This window comes from Ciconia boyciana, chromosome 7 (genome assembly GCF_034638445.1).
Source record: "Ciconia boyciana chromosome 7, ASM3463844v1, whole genome shotgun sequence".
NCBI classification, from domain to species: domain Eukaryota; kingdom Metazoa; phylum Chordata; class Aves; order Ciconiiformes; family Ciconiidae; genus Ciconia; species Ciconia boyciana.
In genome coordinates, this window is record NC_132940.1 from 39,714,189 (window position 1) to 39,734,415 (window position 20,227).

The following is a 20,227-nucleotide window of genomic DNA, read 5'->3' on the forward strand; positions in this document are numbered from 1 at the left end:
TTTCTCCTTCCATTTGTTCTCGCCCTTCTGGAAAAGCTATTACTGTGCTCTAAGCAAAGTGTAATTTGAAGCTATTATAGTCCTTGGTGAATATTTATGGTTAGGGCAATCTTTGTTTGCAAAGGTTTGTTGTCCCAAGCTGTGCATATAACTGGAGAGAGAAAGGAGGAAGGCCAGAGGCAGTTACTTTGTCTGCTGTTGCAGCCTGTGGGGCTGGAAGGCAGCATCCCCGTGTAGGTGTTCAGGCCAGTATCACACTTTCAGATGACTCTTCTGCTGAATGCTTCTGAAAAAAAGGTGTGGTGGGTACCTCAAGCAGGCTTAGAGTGCCGAGTGCCCGTCAATATACATCTCCAGATTGTGGGCAGCGAGCTTTGCTTTAGTCTGTAGAGGAGGAAAACCCTCCGTCTGCCCTGACTTTCCGCTTTTTCATTGGTGACACGATACCCGGTTCCTTCCTGCGCACAGACTGGGGCTGACCACAGGCCAGTCTGTTACAGCAGAGCTGTCTGCCATGTGTGCCACCCACTGCCCCAGGGATCTTGGAAAACCAGCTGGGTGTTTTGACAGTTTATACGTTGCCCTTGGGCTACTGTGCCAATCCAGGCAGCAACACACTACTCCAGCTTGTAGCTGTCATCACCTGCAAGACAACTTCATTTAGACGTCCGAGGGGTGTGCATCCAGTTAGCTCTTCCTAAAGAGACAGACTTGTCTCTCCTGCCACACTGGTGACATATGAAACAAGTCCCACTGGAAGAACGCTTGGTAGTTCTCCATCTTTTGCTACAAAGAAAGCCAGTGCTTGAGAAGCTGATCTCCAAGGCTTCCCCACACAGAGAGATGTGGAAGAGTCCCCGTGTTGTGAACTCTCCTTAGACTAATGCAGAATCCCTCCAAGGTAATACTGTCTCGTGTTATACATGCATTACGAATACTTGCTTTGCCTTTGCTCCTTCAAAGCTGTGCGGTACTTGATTAGAATTTTTTTTATGTTCTTCATAGTGGGACTGATTTCCCACCCATGTAAGCTGTGTTTTTTGGTTTTTGGGGTTTTTTTGATAGGGTTGTGTGTGGCAATAGGAGAGCCTTGCATGGCTGGAGTGAGAATCCCGGCTGACTTTGCAACCAACAATCACTGGTGCTGTTATAAAGGTGTAGGTTCAAGCAGAAACAAGTCACCAACACTTAAAGAGCAGCTCTCTGCTGTTAAACCATGGGCACCAACGGCACACACCCTTTGCACACCCTTATTCGGTGGGAACACACAGCTGCCTAAATGTCAGCCCGTGTGCTTTGCCCTATGGTTGAGGTCAGGGCTTCAGCCTCCTTGAATCAGACATCACAGCCAAAGGCACTGAAATGTCTGGTGAGATCAGAGCTGGTTCTCTTCCAGCACACCTTGGCTAGGTGCTTTCACTACAAGTGCTCAGCCAGCTCAGGTGCCTGGGAGCAGTGCAGGTTAAATTGAGACAGGTTATGGTTAAATAGTGTATGTTTAGCAGGTCTTCATTAACCCTGCTGATTTTTAGAGAGTAGATGAGCTGGCAGGTTGGAGGGTATAGAAATCTTTGTCCAAGCAGCTGCACAGGAGAGAATACATAAGAAAAAAGCTTTTCTGTTTCAGTTAAAAGGTGCCTAAATGTCTTGCATGCAAACAAATATACACAGTATGTATCGCTGACTTAGACTTGTAAGATCAACAACTGAAGATCCACAGCAATCTTTTATTATTTTCTGAAGTGCATTGCAATTCATGTTGTTGTTTATTAGGAAGAAAAATCCTTCAAGGTAGCATTTTGAGAGGGTAAAACTTGAGAATTTATTATGAGAAACCTCACTGGTGAAAGATGGATTTATTCTTTTTTTTAATATGCCAAGCACGTTAATGAGTGTCAGAGGTAAACTAGAATGCTGGGACGAAGGGAAGTGGAGAATAAAATGTTTAAGCAGCACTGCTGCTTATTTCATGGTTAAGTTATTTTGTATTAGCCACAGAAATTGCTGCTGTGTCTGTTCAGTGAGTATGCATACAGACTGCTCAATTAGCAAAATAATCAGAAAGAAATGACCTCGTGGCTTGCTTCTAAAGGCTTGTATTTGTTTTTTTGTAAGTAGGAGACACTATAATACAGCTTCCAATCAATCAACCACATAGTTCTGGTAATCAATGCCACAAACAGACTTTATATATATATTATATGGAAGTGTGCGTCTACTTTTGGGGATAAAAAATTTTCCGAGCTGTATGAGTCTGCTCAAGATTTGCAGGTCATGGTAGAGCTCACTGCTCTGCTGGATTCTGCCTTAACCTGCTGGCAGGTGGCACTGGAGGCGTGGAGCCAAGGCTTTGGTGAACAGCATCCATCAGATTTGGCAATAAAAATCATATTTCTGTGAACAGACAAGCAGGGAGATGAGCACTGCCCAGTACTTACCTCATTGGACACATCTGGAATAGTTGTTTTGCAGCTGAGTATCAGCTTTAGTGTGTGCTAATTCTCTGGAGAATTTTTTTTTTAGGCCTTCACAAGGGTCAGTTGAATAATGAACAAATGGAAAAACAATCAGTCCTTTTTAGTTGTGCACAAACTGCTGTTGCTGTGTGACTGGGATCAGACAAAGGTGCAGCGTTTATGGAGGATAACACTTTGAGCATGTAGCAGCAGAAAGTGTAGGTACTGGTGCAGGCTTTTGGTTGTGACAGTTAAGCGTAGCCTACATACCTACTTCTGAAGTCTCTCATTGTCTCACATTTCATCATATCATCTGTTAGCATATGGCTGTCGTGGATAATTGAGACTTATCATGAAAATAATTTTGGCAGAGCCTAGTTTCACACATTTCCTGTTAAACATCCAGGAGAGGAACGGGCTCTTGTTTCCCCTGGGCCCTTTTGCCACAGTGGTGGAGTGGCAGAGCCAGAACTGTGATGCTTCTCCATAGCAGCTATTACAGTGCTCAAGAGCTTCCCAAACTTCTGCAAATGCAGCAAACTGTTTTTCACTGTTTTTGGAGTTTGATTTTTGGACATGTGTTCAGCATGTGCAGTATTTTTCCTTCAGCAAATTACCATCTTCCGCATAGGCAGCGGTGGCAAGTGACCCAGGAAACAACTTGCGATGCAGTGTCTAGTCTGGCATCTGTATTTGTGCAAAACACTGTAATTTACAGGAGCATTCATCAGCACAGCTCAATTGCAGAATTCTTCAACTGACTTGGTTGGAATAAATAGGCAATAAATTACATGCTGGCATATTAAAAGGAATGTATCAGAATAGGTGCTCAAAATACTATTTTATCGTAGACTTTTGCCAGCTGTTTAAAGTCAGCAAAAATATTGCTGTTTATTTCCGTGGGAGTTTGATCAGACCAAGATGTATTATAAGAGAACTTGGGGACTTGTGCTTTTGGGGTAATTTTCTGTGAAAAAGACATCCCTGCCAATCCTGCAAGCTGCAGGGGTGGGGGGCAATCTTATTTTTAAATTTCTGCATTTATTTTTCACAGGATGTGTCATGGCTGATGTATTTACATGCATTATATAGGGTAAGGAGTTGTAACTGAGGCTGGAACCACAGCTTTGTCTGTGATGCAGTCTGACAGTCCCAGCTGTGAGCACCAGCACCCCTTAAAGAGGGACCTGATTATGTTTTAAAACATAAGTTTAATCTGTCTAAAATAAACTTGGCCCTAAAACTAGCTGCAACTTAACAAACTTGTACCAGAATTCTAAAAAAATGTAGAAATCAGTTCATGTAGAAAACTCTCTTTTTTTCTGTTGGGCGATTCCTGCTTTACCCTGGCAGAGCGCTTGTCCTTGGAACGTGAGGAAATGGTTTCAGCCACTGTAAGGTCACACGAATGGGGATCTGAAATCCTCTGTTAACAGAATAGCCTCTGTTTTCTCATACCCTGAAATTAGTGCCAGCAGGGCAGTTTTGAAACACGCAGAGAATTACCACATGCTGCTGCAATGGTAAAACAACCAGCTGAGCTCCCAGGTAACACCTCATCTCCCCCTGCTGCCACTTTTGGGGGAGGAAAAAAAAGTCAAACTGATGAATCAAAGATTTATCATTCAATGTCCATGCTGTAAGCTACCTTGTCTTAAGTCCGCTGCTTTCTTCTCCCAATGTCCCCCAGCCTTCTGCCAGCATGTGGTGGCTATTTTAAGTGGAAAAATACAGTCCTGTTGTGCAGATACCTTTTTTTTTTTTCTTGATCCTGTTAAAATCTTCACTAGGGCCTTCCTTGGATACTTAAGATAGAGGTGGCACAACATTGAGTTGAGAAATTTTTTTTCACTACTATCTGTTTTTATCATTGGTTGTCAATGGAATGGAATAGGAGCCCACACAGAAGCGCTCCAAATATATGAATAAATACAGCATCGTGGTTTCAGGCAAGGGTAGGCTGCATTTCAGTTTCTGTGAGCTGAATTTTATCAGACACTATTCCAACCAGCAGCACGCTAATTGGTCATGTGTGTTGCTTTGCAAGATAGTAGCATATTTAATGTTCACTAATTTCAAAGAAGGATTTCTGGAGAATGGCAGCGGATGGCAGGAAGCCATGGGCTGCTGCTGTTACAGTGGGTTGTGGAAGTAAGGTCTGCGCACCTGCCCTGGAGAGCTTCCCAGAGAAGCTGTGTCAGCAAGATTTGAAAAATGCCCAAGAGACCCCATCCCTCAGTGACTGCCAGAATCGAAATATCTGTGCTGCTGCTCCAAAGGGCACCGCAGGAGTAAGAGGTCTGCTCTGCCTGTGGTTGAAGTGTTCAGTTGTTTGATGCTAGCACTTAATTCCTCTGAGTCACTGCAAGTTTAGAAACTAGACCATGGTATGTTAAAAAGATGGCAAGTGGAGAGGATGTCTTTGTATTTTCTGCCATCCAGCCATAATCAAACAGGAGGGAAAAAAGGTTGTTTTATTTTCACTGAGCTTTTCCAGTGGCTCTCTAACAATTATCATTCCACAGATTGTAGGAAAAAAGTGCTTGATGAGGTATTCGAGGGGAGCTGGTCAAATCTATTCACAAAATGTTCTTTTCCCCTGCCCACCCACTGCTGCCATCTTGCTGCTCTCAGCCTGGCTCAGTTGGCTGTTCTCTCCCATGGCACGACAGGGGTGGGCTTTTCTCTTCAGCGTGTCTGGTGCTTGTTCCTCTGAGCCTGCTTTCTGCATGTGCTGGCCTCGCAGTGTGCCTCTCCCACGCTCCAGTGCTCCCTAAGCTCTTCTTTCAGCTCTGCGCTCTTTGTGGCGTTTCCTCTGTTCGCCCTGTCCTTTGGCGAGAGGGGTTTGAAGTCCCAGCAGAGGAGCACAGCTGACTTTCACACGAGCTGTTTCCCTTCCAATACCAACAGTGCAGCAGGGGTGGGAAAAGCCTTCTCCAGCGTTCGAGGTTTCCCCTGGTGACGTGCTGGAGCTGGGCTGGCAAAGCACAGCTTGTGTGTGGGCCCTGGCTTGTCGGGGCTGGCAGAGGCAGCGAACACCCCAGAGGCTGCTGCAGCCGAGAGTTGGGATCTCTCAGCCTGTCCCATTGCCAGTGCTTTCAACAGGCGGCTGGGCACCAAATGCCACGCTGGCTGGGAACTTGTTGCAGCCAGAGCTCTTCCCACGTCTGGGAAGGATTCCCAGGCTGAGGATGGGATTTTTTTACTGCAGAGAGGCATGGCGTGGGGAGCGAGCCCTTCCTTGGGGAGAGGAAAGTGCTTCTTTCCTGCTGCTGGCCTGGGCCCTGCTCAGCCTCCCTGAGCAGAAATGCAGTCACTGCTCCAATTTTCCAAAGGAATGAGTAATTTGGGGGAGAAGGGCTGCACCTACCTCTGAGCTGCAGACACAAAAATGTGTGGCAGATCTCATTGCTGCACAGCTGGATTCATTAATGCAGCAAGACTTTGGTGGCTTTCTGCTCCTTACCTGGAGAGCTTCAAGCATCAAAACAGTCCTTCAGTGCTTTGATACTTTTTCTGCCTTTGCAAAGCAGTATTTGCAACTAGTACATCAAAACTCTTCTGAGAGCCCCACTACTTGCAAGTCTTCTGGAAATTTGTGCTTTCATAGTGTATGAGCCCCTAGGGAGAGATGAATCTTTCAGAGACTTCATGCAAATAAAATGCAGCATTTTACAGTCTTAGGCATAGCCTCAGGTTTCTCAGTTTTTCCTAACAAAGTTCTGATTTTCTGCTCATTTATTTCTTTTAGTAAAGATTTTTCAGTTCACACTTGGTTCAGCTCTGTATAACCAACATAATCCAATTTTCTTACTACTTAACCAGATAATCAAGATGCAAAAAGCATTTCTATGGCTTGGGAATTCCCTTATTTTCTGTCTTAATTCTAATTGCAGTCATGTATGAACCTCTGGTTTATAATACAGAAAAACACTATTTAGTCCCCAGGAAAAAAAAATGTAAACGCATGCAGGGAGACTCATTGTACTTTGGAATAATAATAATATTACAAAACCTAGATCATTGTAGCAAAGATGTAAGCTAGAACTGCTCTGTGTTCAGTGAAAAAAAAAAGTCTCTGAGCATCTTTTCAGTTTTCTTTCCCCTAGAAAGGGGTGCAGGCAGACTTGCATCTGTCCCACTTCTTAGCTATGGAGTTGTGCCCCTGGAGTTAATTTTCTACAGTTAGTGATGTCCTACAGATGTCTGAAGCAGGGGCAGGGAGAGGAGCAGGACTGGGGTAAGGAAGGTTGTGCTTACCTACAGTATTAAGCATCAGAGAATCCATACCAGGAGAGGACTAAACACTTTGAGGCCATTGAAAACAGAGCGGCTACTGACTGCAGGGAACCATTGGTTATTATTAACGGCCAAGGGCAAGCATCATGTCATCAGTTTGTTTCCAACTTAAAGATAACAATCTTTAAATGCTGCTTTTCTGTTTTTCCCCACAGGTAAATATGTCTATCAGCCCATGACACCCGTAGAGCAGCTTCCCAGCACCGAAATACCCGTTTGCCCTCGGGAGTCTACGAACACCATCCAGATCTCTGTTTCGCTCACCGAACACTTTTTGAAGTTTGCGCCTGTCTTCCAGCCCCCTCTGCCCCCTGACTCCCCGCAGTTCTGCACGATCGCAGACCTCTTCATTGACAATTACCGTGTGAAATGCATCAACGGGAAGATGTGCTACGTGCAGAGGCAGCCTCCCCCCGTGCCCCACAAGATAAAGCCGGAGGAAGTCCCTGTTCGCAATGCCTTAATCACAAAAGAGAGCAATACACCAAAAACAGATCACTGCTCATCCCCTTCCAGCTCCGAGGACTCCGGGATCAATGCAGTTGGGGTTCACTACATGGAGTCATGTGATGAGGACACGGAGGGGGTGGCCGAGCTAAGTTCAGAAGAAGATTACAGCCCGGATAGCAGCTGGGAACCAGATGAATGCCCACTCTTGTCACCCTCGCAGTGCGAAATGGAAGTGATTGAGACTATAGAAACCACTGTGTGATCCGACAAGTTGGTATCAGATCAGTCCAGTTCCCACTCAGTAATGTTGCTTTTGTAGTATTTATATTTCTGTTTTTTTCTGACAATCCCTTTTTTCCAGTGCACTTGATATTTCAGATTCCTCATGGGAGTGTGGTCATGGGACTTGCATATTGGTGAACTAGCAGCAGCCTGAGCAATTTTAACACGTTCTCAGCCTGATCAGATCTCCCACATCTGCACATAAGGTAGTGATAAATCTTAAGACTTTTATAGCTGAAATAGGCTCTAATCTTGGTCTGGGTTACATCATATACTACTCATACAAGGATGTGCCACTCAAGGTGTTTCCATCTGTCAGGATGTTAGCAGTGGGCCTTCAAAGCACAGAGGGTGAGCTAGTGCAGCACGCCTGTGAGCAGCAAAACCAAGTTGCCCTTATTCTTTCTCAAACCGCTACGCGAGGTGTGGCGGCAAGAGGCTCTTTCCGTCTCTGTCTGTCCTTGCACATTGTCCATCCTTTTCTCTAGTGCTGGTGCGACCCTTCTTCAAGGCTGTTGGCACCACTCTTCCAGTGGGTTGGTATGGCAGGCTAGAGAATGCACAAAGTGCCTCCAACTTTTCTCCAGGCTATGCACTGAGCATCTGCTGAGTTAGGTCAGGCTCTGAAATCTCCTGAGAAGGCAATTGTTGCTCTGGAGGGGGATCAGTTGCCTGGATCCAGCTGGTCCCTTTTCTTTACATGGATCTCAGGAAGGGGATCTGGCTTTTGCAGCTCAGCAGGAGGGGGAGCAGGCAGAGATGGAAGCACGGCTGTCTAACCAATACCATGCTAGACTGGAGTGTAAAATGATAGGCGAAGGAAGTGACTACCTCCAAACACACAAAATCCACCCTCAGCTTTGCCCGCTGCTTCCTCCTGTGCTGTTTGGTGCCACACACGTGCACTCAGGACCAAATGGCCTCAGGGCCTGCATTTGCCTGAAGAATAACAAAATTTTAAAAAAAAGTTTCTCAGCCACACCACTGTGTTGGCAGAGCTTGGGGACAGCATGGAGGTACCTGTGGGAGGTGGCCCACAGGCTCAGTAGTGGGGGTTCTTGTTAAAATACAGCCTAAGGTCATTCTAGTGGAGAGAGGAAGCTTTGGCTCCTGCTGCTTTGCACCCAGTTCAAGAGCGGATTCTGAACAGGGGTTTCCTCAAATAGCTGGTAAGAGCAAGCTGTCTCACTGGTGGTTTGGTTTCAGCCCTGCTTGACAAAACAAAAATGTAATTCTCAGAAGATTTCAGTCAGCTTGAATCAGTTGGAGTCAGTAATAACTGTGTTTTCAACAGCATTACTGAATTTCTTTGTGTATTTGCTGTTTATGTTTCAAAAGTCATTGGTGAATATAAAGCTGTGTAAATGTGTACAGTTTAGTGATTGATACTAGATTATAGTCTGTGTTATAGGATGGCTCATCTCTCTCACTGTATCCTGACAATATATTACTAATTTTATACACTTTGTAATCAGTATCTTTAGAAAATGTTTAGGCAACAGTGTGTGTACATGCACATGCGCGTGTGCTAGGAGTTTACCCTAAATGGCTATAAAGTAATACTGTACTTTTTAGACTAACACTTTCAGACAAATATAATAGGTTTTATAGTTTTGATGACTTACATAAAAAAGTGCAATGCTTGTTAAATGAGGAACTTGGGCCATTGCATGAACAGGCACCTGAAAATGTTCTGTTTTTCTGAGGGCATTTAAACGGAGGCTGTAGTAAAACGAAATAGGATTTATTTATTTTTTAAGGGCAGAGTTGTCTGTCTTGGTTAACTAAGGTTTCTAACATTTTTAGTGTCGTTTGACCAGACACATTCCATAGGTAGAAGGAAGCATTATGTATAAACCTACAGCATTTATTCATATTTAATCTTTCAATTGTAATCTGAGTGGAGAGCGAAAAAGCTCACTCTTGTGGCTGGCCTGCCTGAGCTTTCTTCCCAGAGGCAGCTTCAGCTTCCCAGGAGGACAGGGTGGGCTGGCTGATGCATCCTCCCAAGGGACTCGCAGAAGCGGGGCCTTTCCCAAGGACAGGGTGTTTCTTGCCAGCTCTCGCTGCGGGCACCAAGCACAGGAAAGGTCATTGGGACCCTCTGACTTGGCATGAGCTCACCTTGTTTGGAAGCAAGCAGGAGCTGCCTGCCTCCTGCTGTTAGGGGGCACCGGCTGTGAGCAGAGTGAAACTCAGTTGGGTATTTATGACCAAGACTTGCTGTAAGATCCTGTGGTCTTGCAGGTTCATATCACTGTCGTCAGGATACATTCTTTCTTAACTGTAAGTACTTAGCAATATTCACAAGCTGTGAGTGTCTCCTACCCAGGATTTGTTCAGATGTCTTAAGCACAAAATAAGCTGCCTCTTCCTCCTGTTGTACCTGTAAAACATCAGTGGAGCAGCCTGGTGTGGGACAGGGCTAGTTCTGGAAAGCGTTTCAGCAGCCAGCACAGTGGCAGGTTTCTCACTGTGCTCCATCACGCACCCCAGTTCAGAAACACGCTCTTCACAGAAACGTGATTTCTTTTCTTTGCACAAACACTGGCGTAGACGTGCTGTAAGAGACGTGCCCTGGGCTCGTTGCTCCACTCTGCCAGGGAGAGGTGTATGTTTCCTCTTTAATAAAATGCTAAACAACTGAAGTTCTGCTTGTCCTAAGTGTATTTTCCATACTACAGTGAAACATTCTGATATTTCCAGGAAAGGAAGGGTGACTTACGGCTTCAGATGGCGGCACCTGAAACACACAGCCAGTGCTAGGCAGAGAAATGTAATAACCAGGTGGAGCGCACCAGGCCCAGCCCCACCTGGGTCTGGGCACCAGGTAAGTACTGGGGCTGGTGGGCAACCTCACAGCCCAGTTCTCACTTGCCTATAAAAGAAGAGCTGCCCCAGTCAGGGAGGAGGACAGCAGGGAAAAGAGCTGCAAGCCCAGGCTGATGTCTAGGAGAATTCAGCTGGCTGTATCTCCTTCACTTACCTCTGCCACGGTTCAAATGTGGCTGCAGGCTGGAAACATCAGTCTGGGGCACCACTTTGTAGTTCTTAATGCTAGTGGGAAGGTGAGCACGCTGGGCATGCCAGGCCCCAGGGTGCACGGCGCTGGCACTGCTCCCCAGCCAGGTGGGCTCTGCGCAACAGGTGGTACTTTTGTGTTCCTTGGAGGCAGCAGCACTGCCCTGTATTCCTGCCATCCAGCGTGAGCTCCGCACCAGCCACACGGCTCTGTGCCTTAGTTCTGTGTGCGTGGAGAGCAACGCCTGCCTGGTGCTGGCTGGGACCCTGAGGGTATGGTACCCCAAAACATCCAAGTGCTAGTGACAAAATGAACAGGGGGAAGAGGTGAGATAATGTTCACCAGACCAATAACACCCGTTGTTAGGGCAGGATCTGGAGTGTGTTTTGCAAGCCAGAGGTGACAGTATAGGAACAGCACTGCTATCAGGTTGCAGCTGTGTGAGTAGTGATAAAGGTGCCGCCCAGTTTGGTGTTGCAAAACAGTGGGTGAAGCTTAGTAGTGACAAACCTCTCTGACCATCAGCGCCCATCACACCCATCCTCTCCCCCTTGCAGCCCCCAAGGGCCCGCAGCACCTTTTTACACACACAGACATGCTCCCCCCTGCCTCCCCCAACATAGGTACAACAAGGTGAGAGAGGAGGTTTGTGCTTCACCCGCAGTGACAAGATGCGTCTTTCTCTACCAGAGTTCACTGGCAATTGTACTAAGAAAACAGCAGCCAGTAGCACTGCCAGACCAGCAGCCCTCTTACCCACTCCCCGTGTGCACAGCTTATACAGGAAAGTTCAACCAAGGGCCTTTTTAATGGAAGTTTGTAGGACCACACCGTGCACAGGTTAGTTTGCTTACATGTGTATAATTTTCTGCATTCTTCAGCCTTTTCCAGGTTTGCCTGTTCTGTGCCCTCAGATCCCATGGCTGCTGCCAGGAGACAGCGGGCCAGGCCTCGGCAAAATTACTGCTTTTACTAGTAGTACAATTAAAACTCAGGTATGGTACCCATCCACAAAAGCAACACAGCACCATGAAACGCAGGTTCTGGGCACAGGACAGGCTGCAATCCTCCAGTGGAGTGGAGCTGACTTGGTTATTTGGCAAAGTTACCACTGCTGCCACGAGTCCCCAGGTCAGTGCAGGTAGCCCAGTGCTGCACGGTGCTTCGGCACGCTTGGTTTTGCCCCCAGAGTTCACAGCTTTCAGCCCAGCTGCCCCATGGCTGCCTCTGTTTAGTGAGAGATGGCAGCAGAGCTGGGAGATCACCCGCTGCTACAAACCCACCAGCGCCCAGCAATACTCAACACAGCACAGAGGGTTCTAGGAAAGGTGGTGGAGGGGGAGGAAAGTCCAGTGTTGGGATGGAAAGGCTTCCCAGCACCAAGACCTGAAACCAGCTGTGACCTTGCCACAGCAGGGGCTGGAGGCAGGAGCACTAGTCTTCAGCCAGTGGAGGGGGGGCCAGATGGAGCTGGAAGTTCTCATTCTGGAAGACACTGCTGGTGGCCGGGTCACCATGGGAAACACTGAGCAGCCCGTGCTTTTCACCGCCATGGCCACGAGACAATTCTGTCAGGAGAGCTAGCTGCAAGGCAAGACCCAGACAGATCACTCACTGTCCTGTGGCCTGGGCAGACTGCCTAGAAGCACTCGTGCAAGGTGCAGAAAGACAAAGTGCTCATGGGGGGCTCACCTTTTTCCTGCAGCAGTTAGAAAAACCTTAACACATGTAAAGAAAAGGGTATATATGGTATGTAGTGACCCTGTAGAGCTCAGTGCCAGACAACAGTCCTGAACTAAACAACTTTCCAGGTGTCTTTAGGTTGCTTTAAAGTTACATAATTGAAAAACAATCCCAGAAAGAGCTGAAAGTGCCAACAACTGCAGCCAAAACAGGCAGGAGGCACAAGGAAAATGCAAGGGACAGAGGGAGCTACGCTCTCCTTGGCACAACATGGGGGGCAGGAGGAGGGAGCCTTCTGTGCGATCGTGGGAGGCATGCAGTGTCTGCAGGGGAGGTTATTTGCAAATCTAAAAAGAATCTGAGAAACCTCACACCATGGACACTTTTCAGGCTCAGCTCCAAAGCCAGAGCCATTTCCATGGTTTCACTGCCAGTGAATTCCCCAGCTCTGTCAGAGGCAGTGTGGCTGCCTTGTGATGTGAAACAGCCAGCTCTACACACAGTAAATTGCCAGCACTAAATGAAACCCAAGAGAAAAGCCAAAGCCCACGCTGCCAGTGCTAATATCGGGCTTGACAACATGCAAAATACCCTTCACCAATTTAAAAGCGAAAGGAAAACAGGTGGTACGTACTCTGGAGGTTCCTCGGTTGAGTCGGCAGAGTTGGTCAAAAGCCTGGATTTGCTGAGGATCCAACAGAGACTCTGAACTTGTCTGATAAAGAGAGTGAGAAGGTTACAGAAACAACATACATGTCAAGTTCATATACACAGAAATTCATCCCTGCTCCTGTCCTTGGGGCTGGAGCAGCCGGTCCACAGCCTGTTCGGGGGGACTTTTTTAGCCATCTTTCCTCTGGCTTGAAGCCACTGTGTGCACCTTCATTCTGAAAAAAAAAAATCCTATTGTTGCACAAAGGACAGAGATACTCTTACATCCACAATGACTTATTGTTGGGTTCTGTAGCTGACGGCAGACAGACTAACAGTACTAAGTTACCTTTGGGGGAAGAAAAAAAAAAAAGAAAAAGGAGAGGCAGAAGAAGAGAGAAAGAAAAGGTATAGGAAAACTCCCCTGCAGCCAGCTGGGAAGAGAAGTAATGGGTCTCTGCAGACAAGCAGCCTCTCCTGGGCTCTTCCCCAGGCAGCAGCAGCTCCCCCCAGTCCTTTCTCATCATCTCCTGATAGTTTCCCCCAGTCCCGCTCAGCCTCTCTACTGGGTCCCGACACAGTGCTGACTGCAGCATGCTGTGATCGGGCACAGATTGTGCGTGGCTATTATGGGGAATGATTACTGTGCCAATGACTATAATCTCCTAAGGTCCATTTTTTCCCCTAGTAGGATGTTACAGACTAAAAGCTAGGAAATGAGGGGTGAAAAGCAGGGTGGGGAGGCAAGGCGACTCACACATCAGTGGCAGCCACGTCCCCTGAGAAACCAGACACAACAGACACCGTGGTACTGCCCAGCAGTGTTAGTGTTCATGGGGTACGAGCAATTGGGTACAAGGCTGTCACCCCAGCAGCGCTGGGGCAGTTACAGAGTTGCAGGTGAGGGCAAACAGAATTGCAAATAGAGGGACCACAGCCTGCAACAAGAGCATTAACACAAGGAGGGCTGCATACATACTCAAACTGCTTTAAAAGGCATCATTTACATATCCCAGGGAGAGATGACAGAGCATCACAGATCCTTGTAGGTTTGTTCCATTTTATCACATCACAATGTTTCTATTTTGAATGTTTCTGCTCATAATTCCAAAGCAAAAGCATCATCAAGAAACTACAACAGGAGCCAGGGAGAACAGCCTCCCTCATGAGCAGCAATCTGGCATCTGTTGTCTCTGGGGACCTATTTTTAAGGGAACACTCAATGTTCATTCTCAAATATTTTCCCCAAAATACATTTCCCAAGGGCTATTAACCCAAAATGCTACAGTCTTACCAGTGGCTACTGACTGAAGTAGCATTTACTTTAAACCTTCTTTGGCAATGGATCAAGCCCAACATGAAGAACTAGTATTGCTGCCTTCAAGGATGCGATCAACTGGAATTAAGGCTGAACTCCTGGCCCCACGAAGGCAGAGGGGGCTTCACTGTTCCTCTGGAGTCAGGCAGGGTCACCAGGAGTCCGGACCGTTCCCAGTCAGGCACAAGTGTGCTCCTCTCTGCACTTACAGGCTCCTACCAGCAGCGAGGCCCTTCTCCCAGGGCAGGCATTCTCCTTTGGGGTTGCAGCACATTTGCTGCAACACCCAGCTTGCTTTGTACTTCTCATGCTTTATGGGTGTGTTTAAAGAGCATGTTCAAAAGCTCTGTGAAGATGACTCCCAGTCCTGTTTGGGGAAATAAGTGCATGCTACAGCGACATGGTGCTGTGTGGGGCACAGCACGCTGGTTCCCAAGATTCCCTGGAAGAGCTCACCGTCAGCTCTTCACAAGACCCAGCAAGACTCAGCAAACACCCTAGAAAGCACACTCCGACAATTATCCTAAGCCTGCAATTATCCTAAGCCTGGGGTACACTGCCATCCAGGTTTAAGGTACAGCTTGTGGCTGCTGCTGCCTGGGGGGTCTGCAGTCTGCATTACAGCTCTGTCTCACGGCCCCGGAGAAGTGCCCTATGTCCCGGGCAGAGCTAAGGGCCTCTTGGACAAGGCTCCTTCTGAGCAGCCCTGCCCAAAGTGGATGATGAGCTGCGGTCTGCAATGGGTAAGGTCTGGGGGCAGAGAGAACAACATTTTGCCAGGGATCACACTGTCTTAGTCTTTGACTCAATTTTTAACCACTAACCAAGGAAAAAGGGAAACCCTGCTAGCAACTGTGCAATGAAAATCAACTAAAGTGAGCTGCCTTGAAAGAAAGTTACTGTGGACAAAACCAGGAGCACAAACACTTTGGGGAGACAGGTACATCACCACACAGAGCACCAGCACTGGCACCAGCCTTGGCTTCCCCAGGTGACACAACGCTCCCTCCCATGCAGCCCACCACCCTGCCATGCCATTGGGCACCACCCAATACCCTGCCATGCAGCCCACCACCCTGCACTGGCAGGGCCTTCTGCTCCACCTGAGAGCCATGTTGTCCCCAGACCTCAGCAAAACTCTTGATCTGGAAGTGCTTTACCCAGACCCTTGGGTTTGTCTTCTCATGCTCTCCTTTACCGGTCCCTCTCTTCTGGCAGCTCCTCCATACATGCTCCCCTTCCTACTCAGCTCTGAGCAAAGCACAGCCAGGGCAGAATCTGGCCACCCACCCCTGCATCATGTGAATGTCCCAGAGATGGCTCAGAGCTGGTGAGCCCAGGAGTGCTCTGGGGTAAGATGCACTGAACCCACCACAGGCTTTCCTGAAGCCACGCGCATCTTGCCTTTGAGACATTCATCAGACAGTCTGAGAAGAGAGGAATGTCCCGAGTGCAGATTGCTTACGCTGGAAGCATGTGCTCAAACTCACTTCTTCCCCTTCCAAGTTATACTTTATATTGTAAATAACTATTTGCTAATCATCCATCAAGGAGCCAAATGTCCATATTCCCTGCACACACAGCATAGGCTTTGAACCAGAGAGCCTATGACAATGAGGGTCACATATCCACAGCTGGCAGGTTGTACAGGCGCTTCCAAGGGACATGCAGGTCATCCTCACTTGGAAAAAAAACAACAAAAAGCAAGGAAAAACTGCCCTTCACAGTTGCTGTGGCCCCAGGCATTCAAGGACAAGGAAAATGCAATATAATTGGCCTCCCCTCTTCTGCTATCTCTCTACCACGCATATGTAACTATCAATCAGACTGTTCTCCAGGCTGATGAGCTGAAATATTGCAGGCAATTCTTTCTGTTGTCATGGAAACAACTGCTGTCAGGCCTTTTCCTTTTTTAACCGTGTCACTAAAGGCATGTTTTCATTCAAGAGCTACAGGGAAGCTCTCAAGAGTCCAGCGTCAACATTCAGGCATTAGCGGAATCCACTCGGCTCACTCGCTCACCCCGCAACACAGCTTCCGCCTCCAGTGTTACTGCAGGGCCAGCCAGCTCGTTATTGTCTTGATCAGTACGAAGTGGTTCAGCACCTCCAACCTGTTTCCAGCCAAATCCTTACGCCTGTTCGGAAAGGCCTCAGACTAGACGCAGAACCCAAGAGACAACATTTATCCCCTTGAGGATCTGGTCCAGCAAGGAGAAGAAAGGTTCGTTTTTGTTTTACCGTTCTCATAGATCCCACCACTATAATGCTAATCTCCATTGCACATTTTGCTTGCACATATTCCACCCCCTTCTGGTAGTCAGCACACAGCCCTCCTAAGCCTGCAATTATCTTTAATTTAACAGCTACAAAATCCATCATCAGCTAGTGCCTAAGCAAAGCAGATCATACAGCAATTGTAAGCAGAGGCACCGTTAATAGTCATGCCAAGAGATCCATCTAAGTGCTGCCTCTCAGAGCCATACATTCCACAAAAGATATTGCTACATCAATTAGAGCATCAGACCACCACAGTACCGCAGGGGGCTGCTCCGTAACACAGGGCAGATGCAGCCAGAAGTCCTGGGGAAGGTTTCAGGATTCCTAGGAACAAAAGGAACACCCACCTCCCTCATTTACAGAGCCAAATCCACAGGCAATGGACACCAAGTCTACCTTCTGCCATTCCTCCCCTGCAGCTGGACACTTATTTCACCATGGCTCAAGTATCCTTACAAAAAAGTACCCAAATTCAGTTTTTTAGTGACAGCTGAGCCAATTAATGTAAAACTAAGTAAATCTACTTCTCTTCCGCAGGATAAGGACGTGCTGTTTTCATGGTACTCCCAGGAACCTGGAACAATCAACCAAAAGAGAGCAAGGCAGGCAGCTGCTCTGACCCAAAGTCACTAGAATGACACTAACATTACAAAATTGTTAATGAACTTCAGAAAACCTCAGGATGTCCCTCGTAGCACAAAAGCGTGCTGCTGCAGACCTCTGCAGAGCTACTGCAGAGTCATGCACCACTGCTATGGGACAGATGCAGACCAGACGATCACTGCGGAGGTGGAAACAAGAGTCTTGCAAGTCATGCTGGGCAATGCGGCAAGTGGGCAAACCTTTGCTGGGAGGAAGTCCCAGAGCCACTCTAGCTGCGCTACAGCAGCACAATGTGCTGCTTCAAGATCAGCCTCCACAGTGTTTCACCACTTACCTCTGCTAGTGCACACAGGAGCGAAACCCCTGGCAGCAGGCCAGGCCCTGCCTGCTCCTGTTTGGATGCAGCAGCAGCCGGTACCACTGGGGCTGGCAGTGGCAGGCAAACCAGGACCTGCTGTCTGCCAGTAAACAGAAGCACTGACTCACCAAAGCCCATCGCAGAGCAGCCTTCCCTCAGCACTGCTACAGCAGAAGCAATCTGTCACACAGGTCTGCACTACAGCTCTGTCCTCTGATCTCTTCAGGAGCAGAATGGGAAAGGCAGATGTCTCTTATTTCCAGTTGAACTTAACTGAACTTAAGGAGCAAACCTCCCACTCAAGGTAAGGGAGACGACAGGCTTATTTGTGCTCTAATAGACTCACTGCTGCAGCAACACAAGATACTGCAGTGACTGAGGAGAGAGGAGGAAGGAGAACTGCCTGTATTAAATACCTAGAAACACATTGGCATACATCCATTCTCCCTCTGCTAGCTGGTCTGTTTAGCAGCTCATGCTTACACCAGGCACTTGGACTGGACTTCCGCTGATGCCTTCAGCCAAAGGAGCAATAATGCTGTTCAGGATTAATTAGATAAACACAAAAAACACATATCCTCACTGGACACTATGGCCCAGCAGATGAGGTATTTATAATGTAGCAGGCTTCAAGGGAAGCATGGCAGCACATGGATTAAACATTACATAAAGATGATGCACAACAGGCCTGCGCTCAGGCTGATCTCAGTTCAGTGCCTGAACCCAAGAGGACAGAAGCGTCATGCATGAAAGCAAATAGTTCATTTTCTAAACATGAGCTAAGAGGCTGTTAAACAGCATCCCACAAGAGCCAACCGCAGAAGACTCAAGAGGTCCAGTGTTCTCTCAATGGCAGGAGTTTGGGGAGTGAAAGGGAAGGTAAAGACATGTAGAAGAAGTCTTACTTGGTGTAAGAAGGATTAGTGACCCCTCCTGGCAGAGGCTTATTGATAATGTGACCCCAAACCTTACCGAAAACCCAAGTGGATGCTTCTGCTATCTGTCCCCTTCATAGTTCCTGACACCCGTGCAGCAGTCTGTTACTGCTGTTTAAGAGGGAAGTTTATAATGTGCTTAAGAACAACTCTGGTCCTGGGAGCTCGGCTGCAGCTGCCCAAGCCTGTCTATGCTCAATTCACATATAAACCAACAAAACATATTGTTTTCATTGTGCAACATGAGGGTAAAAGGAATGGGGAGGGAGGCAGGACATGGAAACTGCAGCTTTCCATTTAAGGGATTTACAAGACACAGATGCTCATCTGCCACCTGCATTTCTGAAAGCTGTCCTCCAGAACAGACAGTGACACCCTCGGCTACAGCAAACACCACTGAACCAGCCATGATTCCCTCTCATACCCTCCCATCTGGGGACTACAAACTGAACCAAAACCTCAGCTTCTATTTATTTTGCTCCCCTCCTTCAGAGGAACATCAGAAGAAAGGAGTCATCTGCACCCTTCTTAACCCTTTGGCCTTTTGGTTATTTCTCAGCTTGGAATGAGTACAAACCACAGAGGGGAGCAGCAATCGCCCCCTCCAGCAGCAGCAGCAAGCACAGCACCACAGGCAGAGCTTACAATGCCTCTCCAGCCTGCGCTGGGTCTGGAAAAGCAGCCTCTCCTAGCAGATGGAAAGTCACATGCTTTCTTTCCTGCCTGTGCTCCAAGGCAGATCTGCGAAGACAGACTGAAAGCTTGCAATTTCATGACGAAGATGTATGTAACGAGCTGTGCTGGTTCCTTGGAGAACAGATACATGACTGTCAAGCACTGTGCTAAACTACACATAACTATTGGCAACAGGGACTGATGCAGTTTGTGGGAATATCAACAGGTTGCAACAGCCCAGCATCTGTCACCGTATTTAAATGAGTCTGTTCTACAGATCTTCCTAGATATGAAATGTTTTATTAAAAGGGAGGAAATTTTCATCAAACCGTAAGAGTAGTTTCTCTGAAATTGAGATGTAAACTAAAGCCAAGATTATGTACTGAAATTTTGCCATCTTTTCTCTTAACCAGGACACAACACTTCCCCAGATGATCTTAGGATCCTAGTCTTGCTGGTCTTCACTTCAGGCAGTCTGAAATCAGCTGTCCCTGCTTCATGTTAGCCTCTCACAGGTCCCAGAGTGCAAGACTTTACATTGCAGGCAGTGAGAGGAAACTTCTGCCAGGCTACAGATTGCTATATATGAAGGCCAGGGAAAACAATTACAATTCAGCCTGATTTTCTCAAATAAAAACCCAACAGAATAAACTAACCTATAAAAAGTCCAAGAAAATAGTAAATTTTGATTTAAAAGCTGCTAAAGGATAATTATGTTTTTGAAATTAGTGTTTTTAAATTTGTATTTTATTTTCAGTTTTAGCTTTGGTGCCAGTCTTCCTCTAGCTGCTAGTTCAGACTTCCACACTGGGTTTTCTTCTAGGTAAATCACTTTTGTTTCCAATATATTACAAGAAATCTTAAAACGCAGATGTTCTGCTGTGAAGCCAATGGTACAAAGTGTCTCCAGTTCCTTCCTCACATGGATTTCCTACGCATTGTTGAAGTTGTTAAGGAATCTACCACCAAAACCAACTCCAAAGCTAAAGGATCGGGCATTTTCTCAGTTAATACCTATGTGGGAATATTCTCTATGGAGGAGAATGCACAATCTTATAACTGTATAAAATGCTAATTATCTGCTTGGTGTCTTTTGGGGGAAAAAAATCACACCTAGATATTTTCAAAGTTATAAAGCCCTTGGAAAATTTTTATATTTGTGGGAGTCAAGCTAATAACTGATGGTCACCATTACACTGAAAACAGTAAAATTGTC

The 20,227-nt window shown here is 47.0% G+C and overlaps 2 protein-coding genes across 8 annotated transcripts in view; one reads left to right on the plus strand and one right to left on the minus strand.

The window, feature by feature from the left end:
• Positions 1–20,227, plus strand: part of C7H3orf70 (chromosome 7 C3orf70 homolog) — a 33,754-nt gene that overhangs the window by 11,633 nt on the left and 1,894 nt on the right. The window contains exons 2-3 of one of the 3 annotated variants that reach the window (XR_012043254.1): positions 6,911–7,693; positions 10,194–10,317. Coding sequence is in view for 2 of the 3 variants with exons in the window: in XM_072866502.1 (XP_072722603.1) it covers positions 6,911–7,467 (557 nt within the window). In the remaining variant the exon portion in view is untranslated. Of the gene's footprint in view, positions 1–6,910; positions 10,130–10,193; positions 10,318–20,227 lie in introns of those variants that run through there. The other 2 variants (XM_072866502.1, XM_072866501.1) reach the window with 2 other exon arrangements.
• VPS8 (VPS8 subunit of CORVET complex) overlaps positions 11,123–20,227 on the minus strand; it is an 88,384-nt gene continuing 79,279 nt past the window's right edge. The window contains exons 42-43 of one of the 5 annotated variants that reach the window (XM_072866498.1): positions 12,827–12,907; positions 11,123–12,093 (exon numbers count right to left, since the gene is read on the minus strand). In XM_072866498.1, coding sequence (XP_072722599.1) covers positions 11,944–12,093; positions 12,827–12,907 — 231 coding nt within the window. In that variant the 3' untranslated portion in view covers positions 11,123–11,943. The remainder of the gene's footprint in view (positions 12,094–12,826; positions 12,908–20,227) is intronic. The other 4 variants (XM_072866495.1, XM_072866499.1, XM_072866496.1 and 1 more) reach the window with 4 other exon arrangements.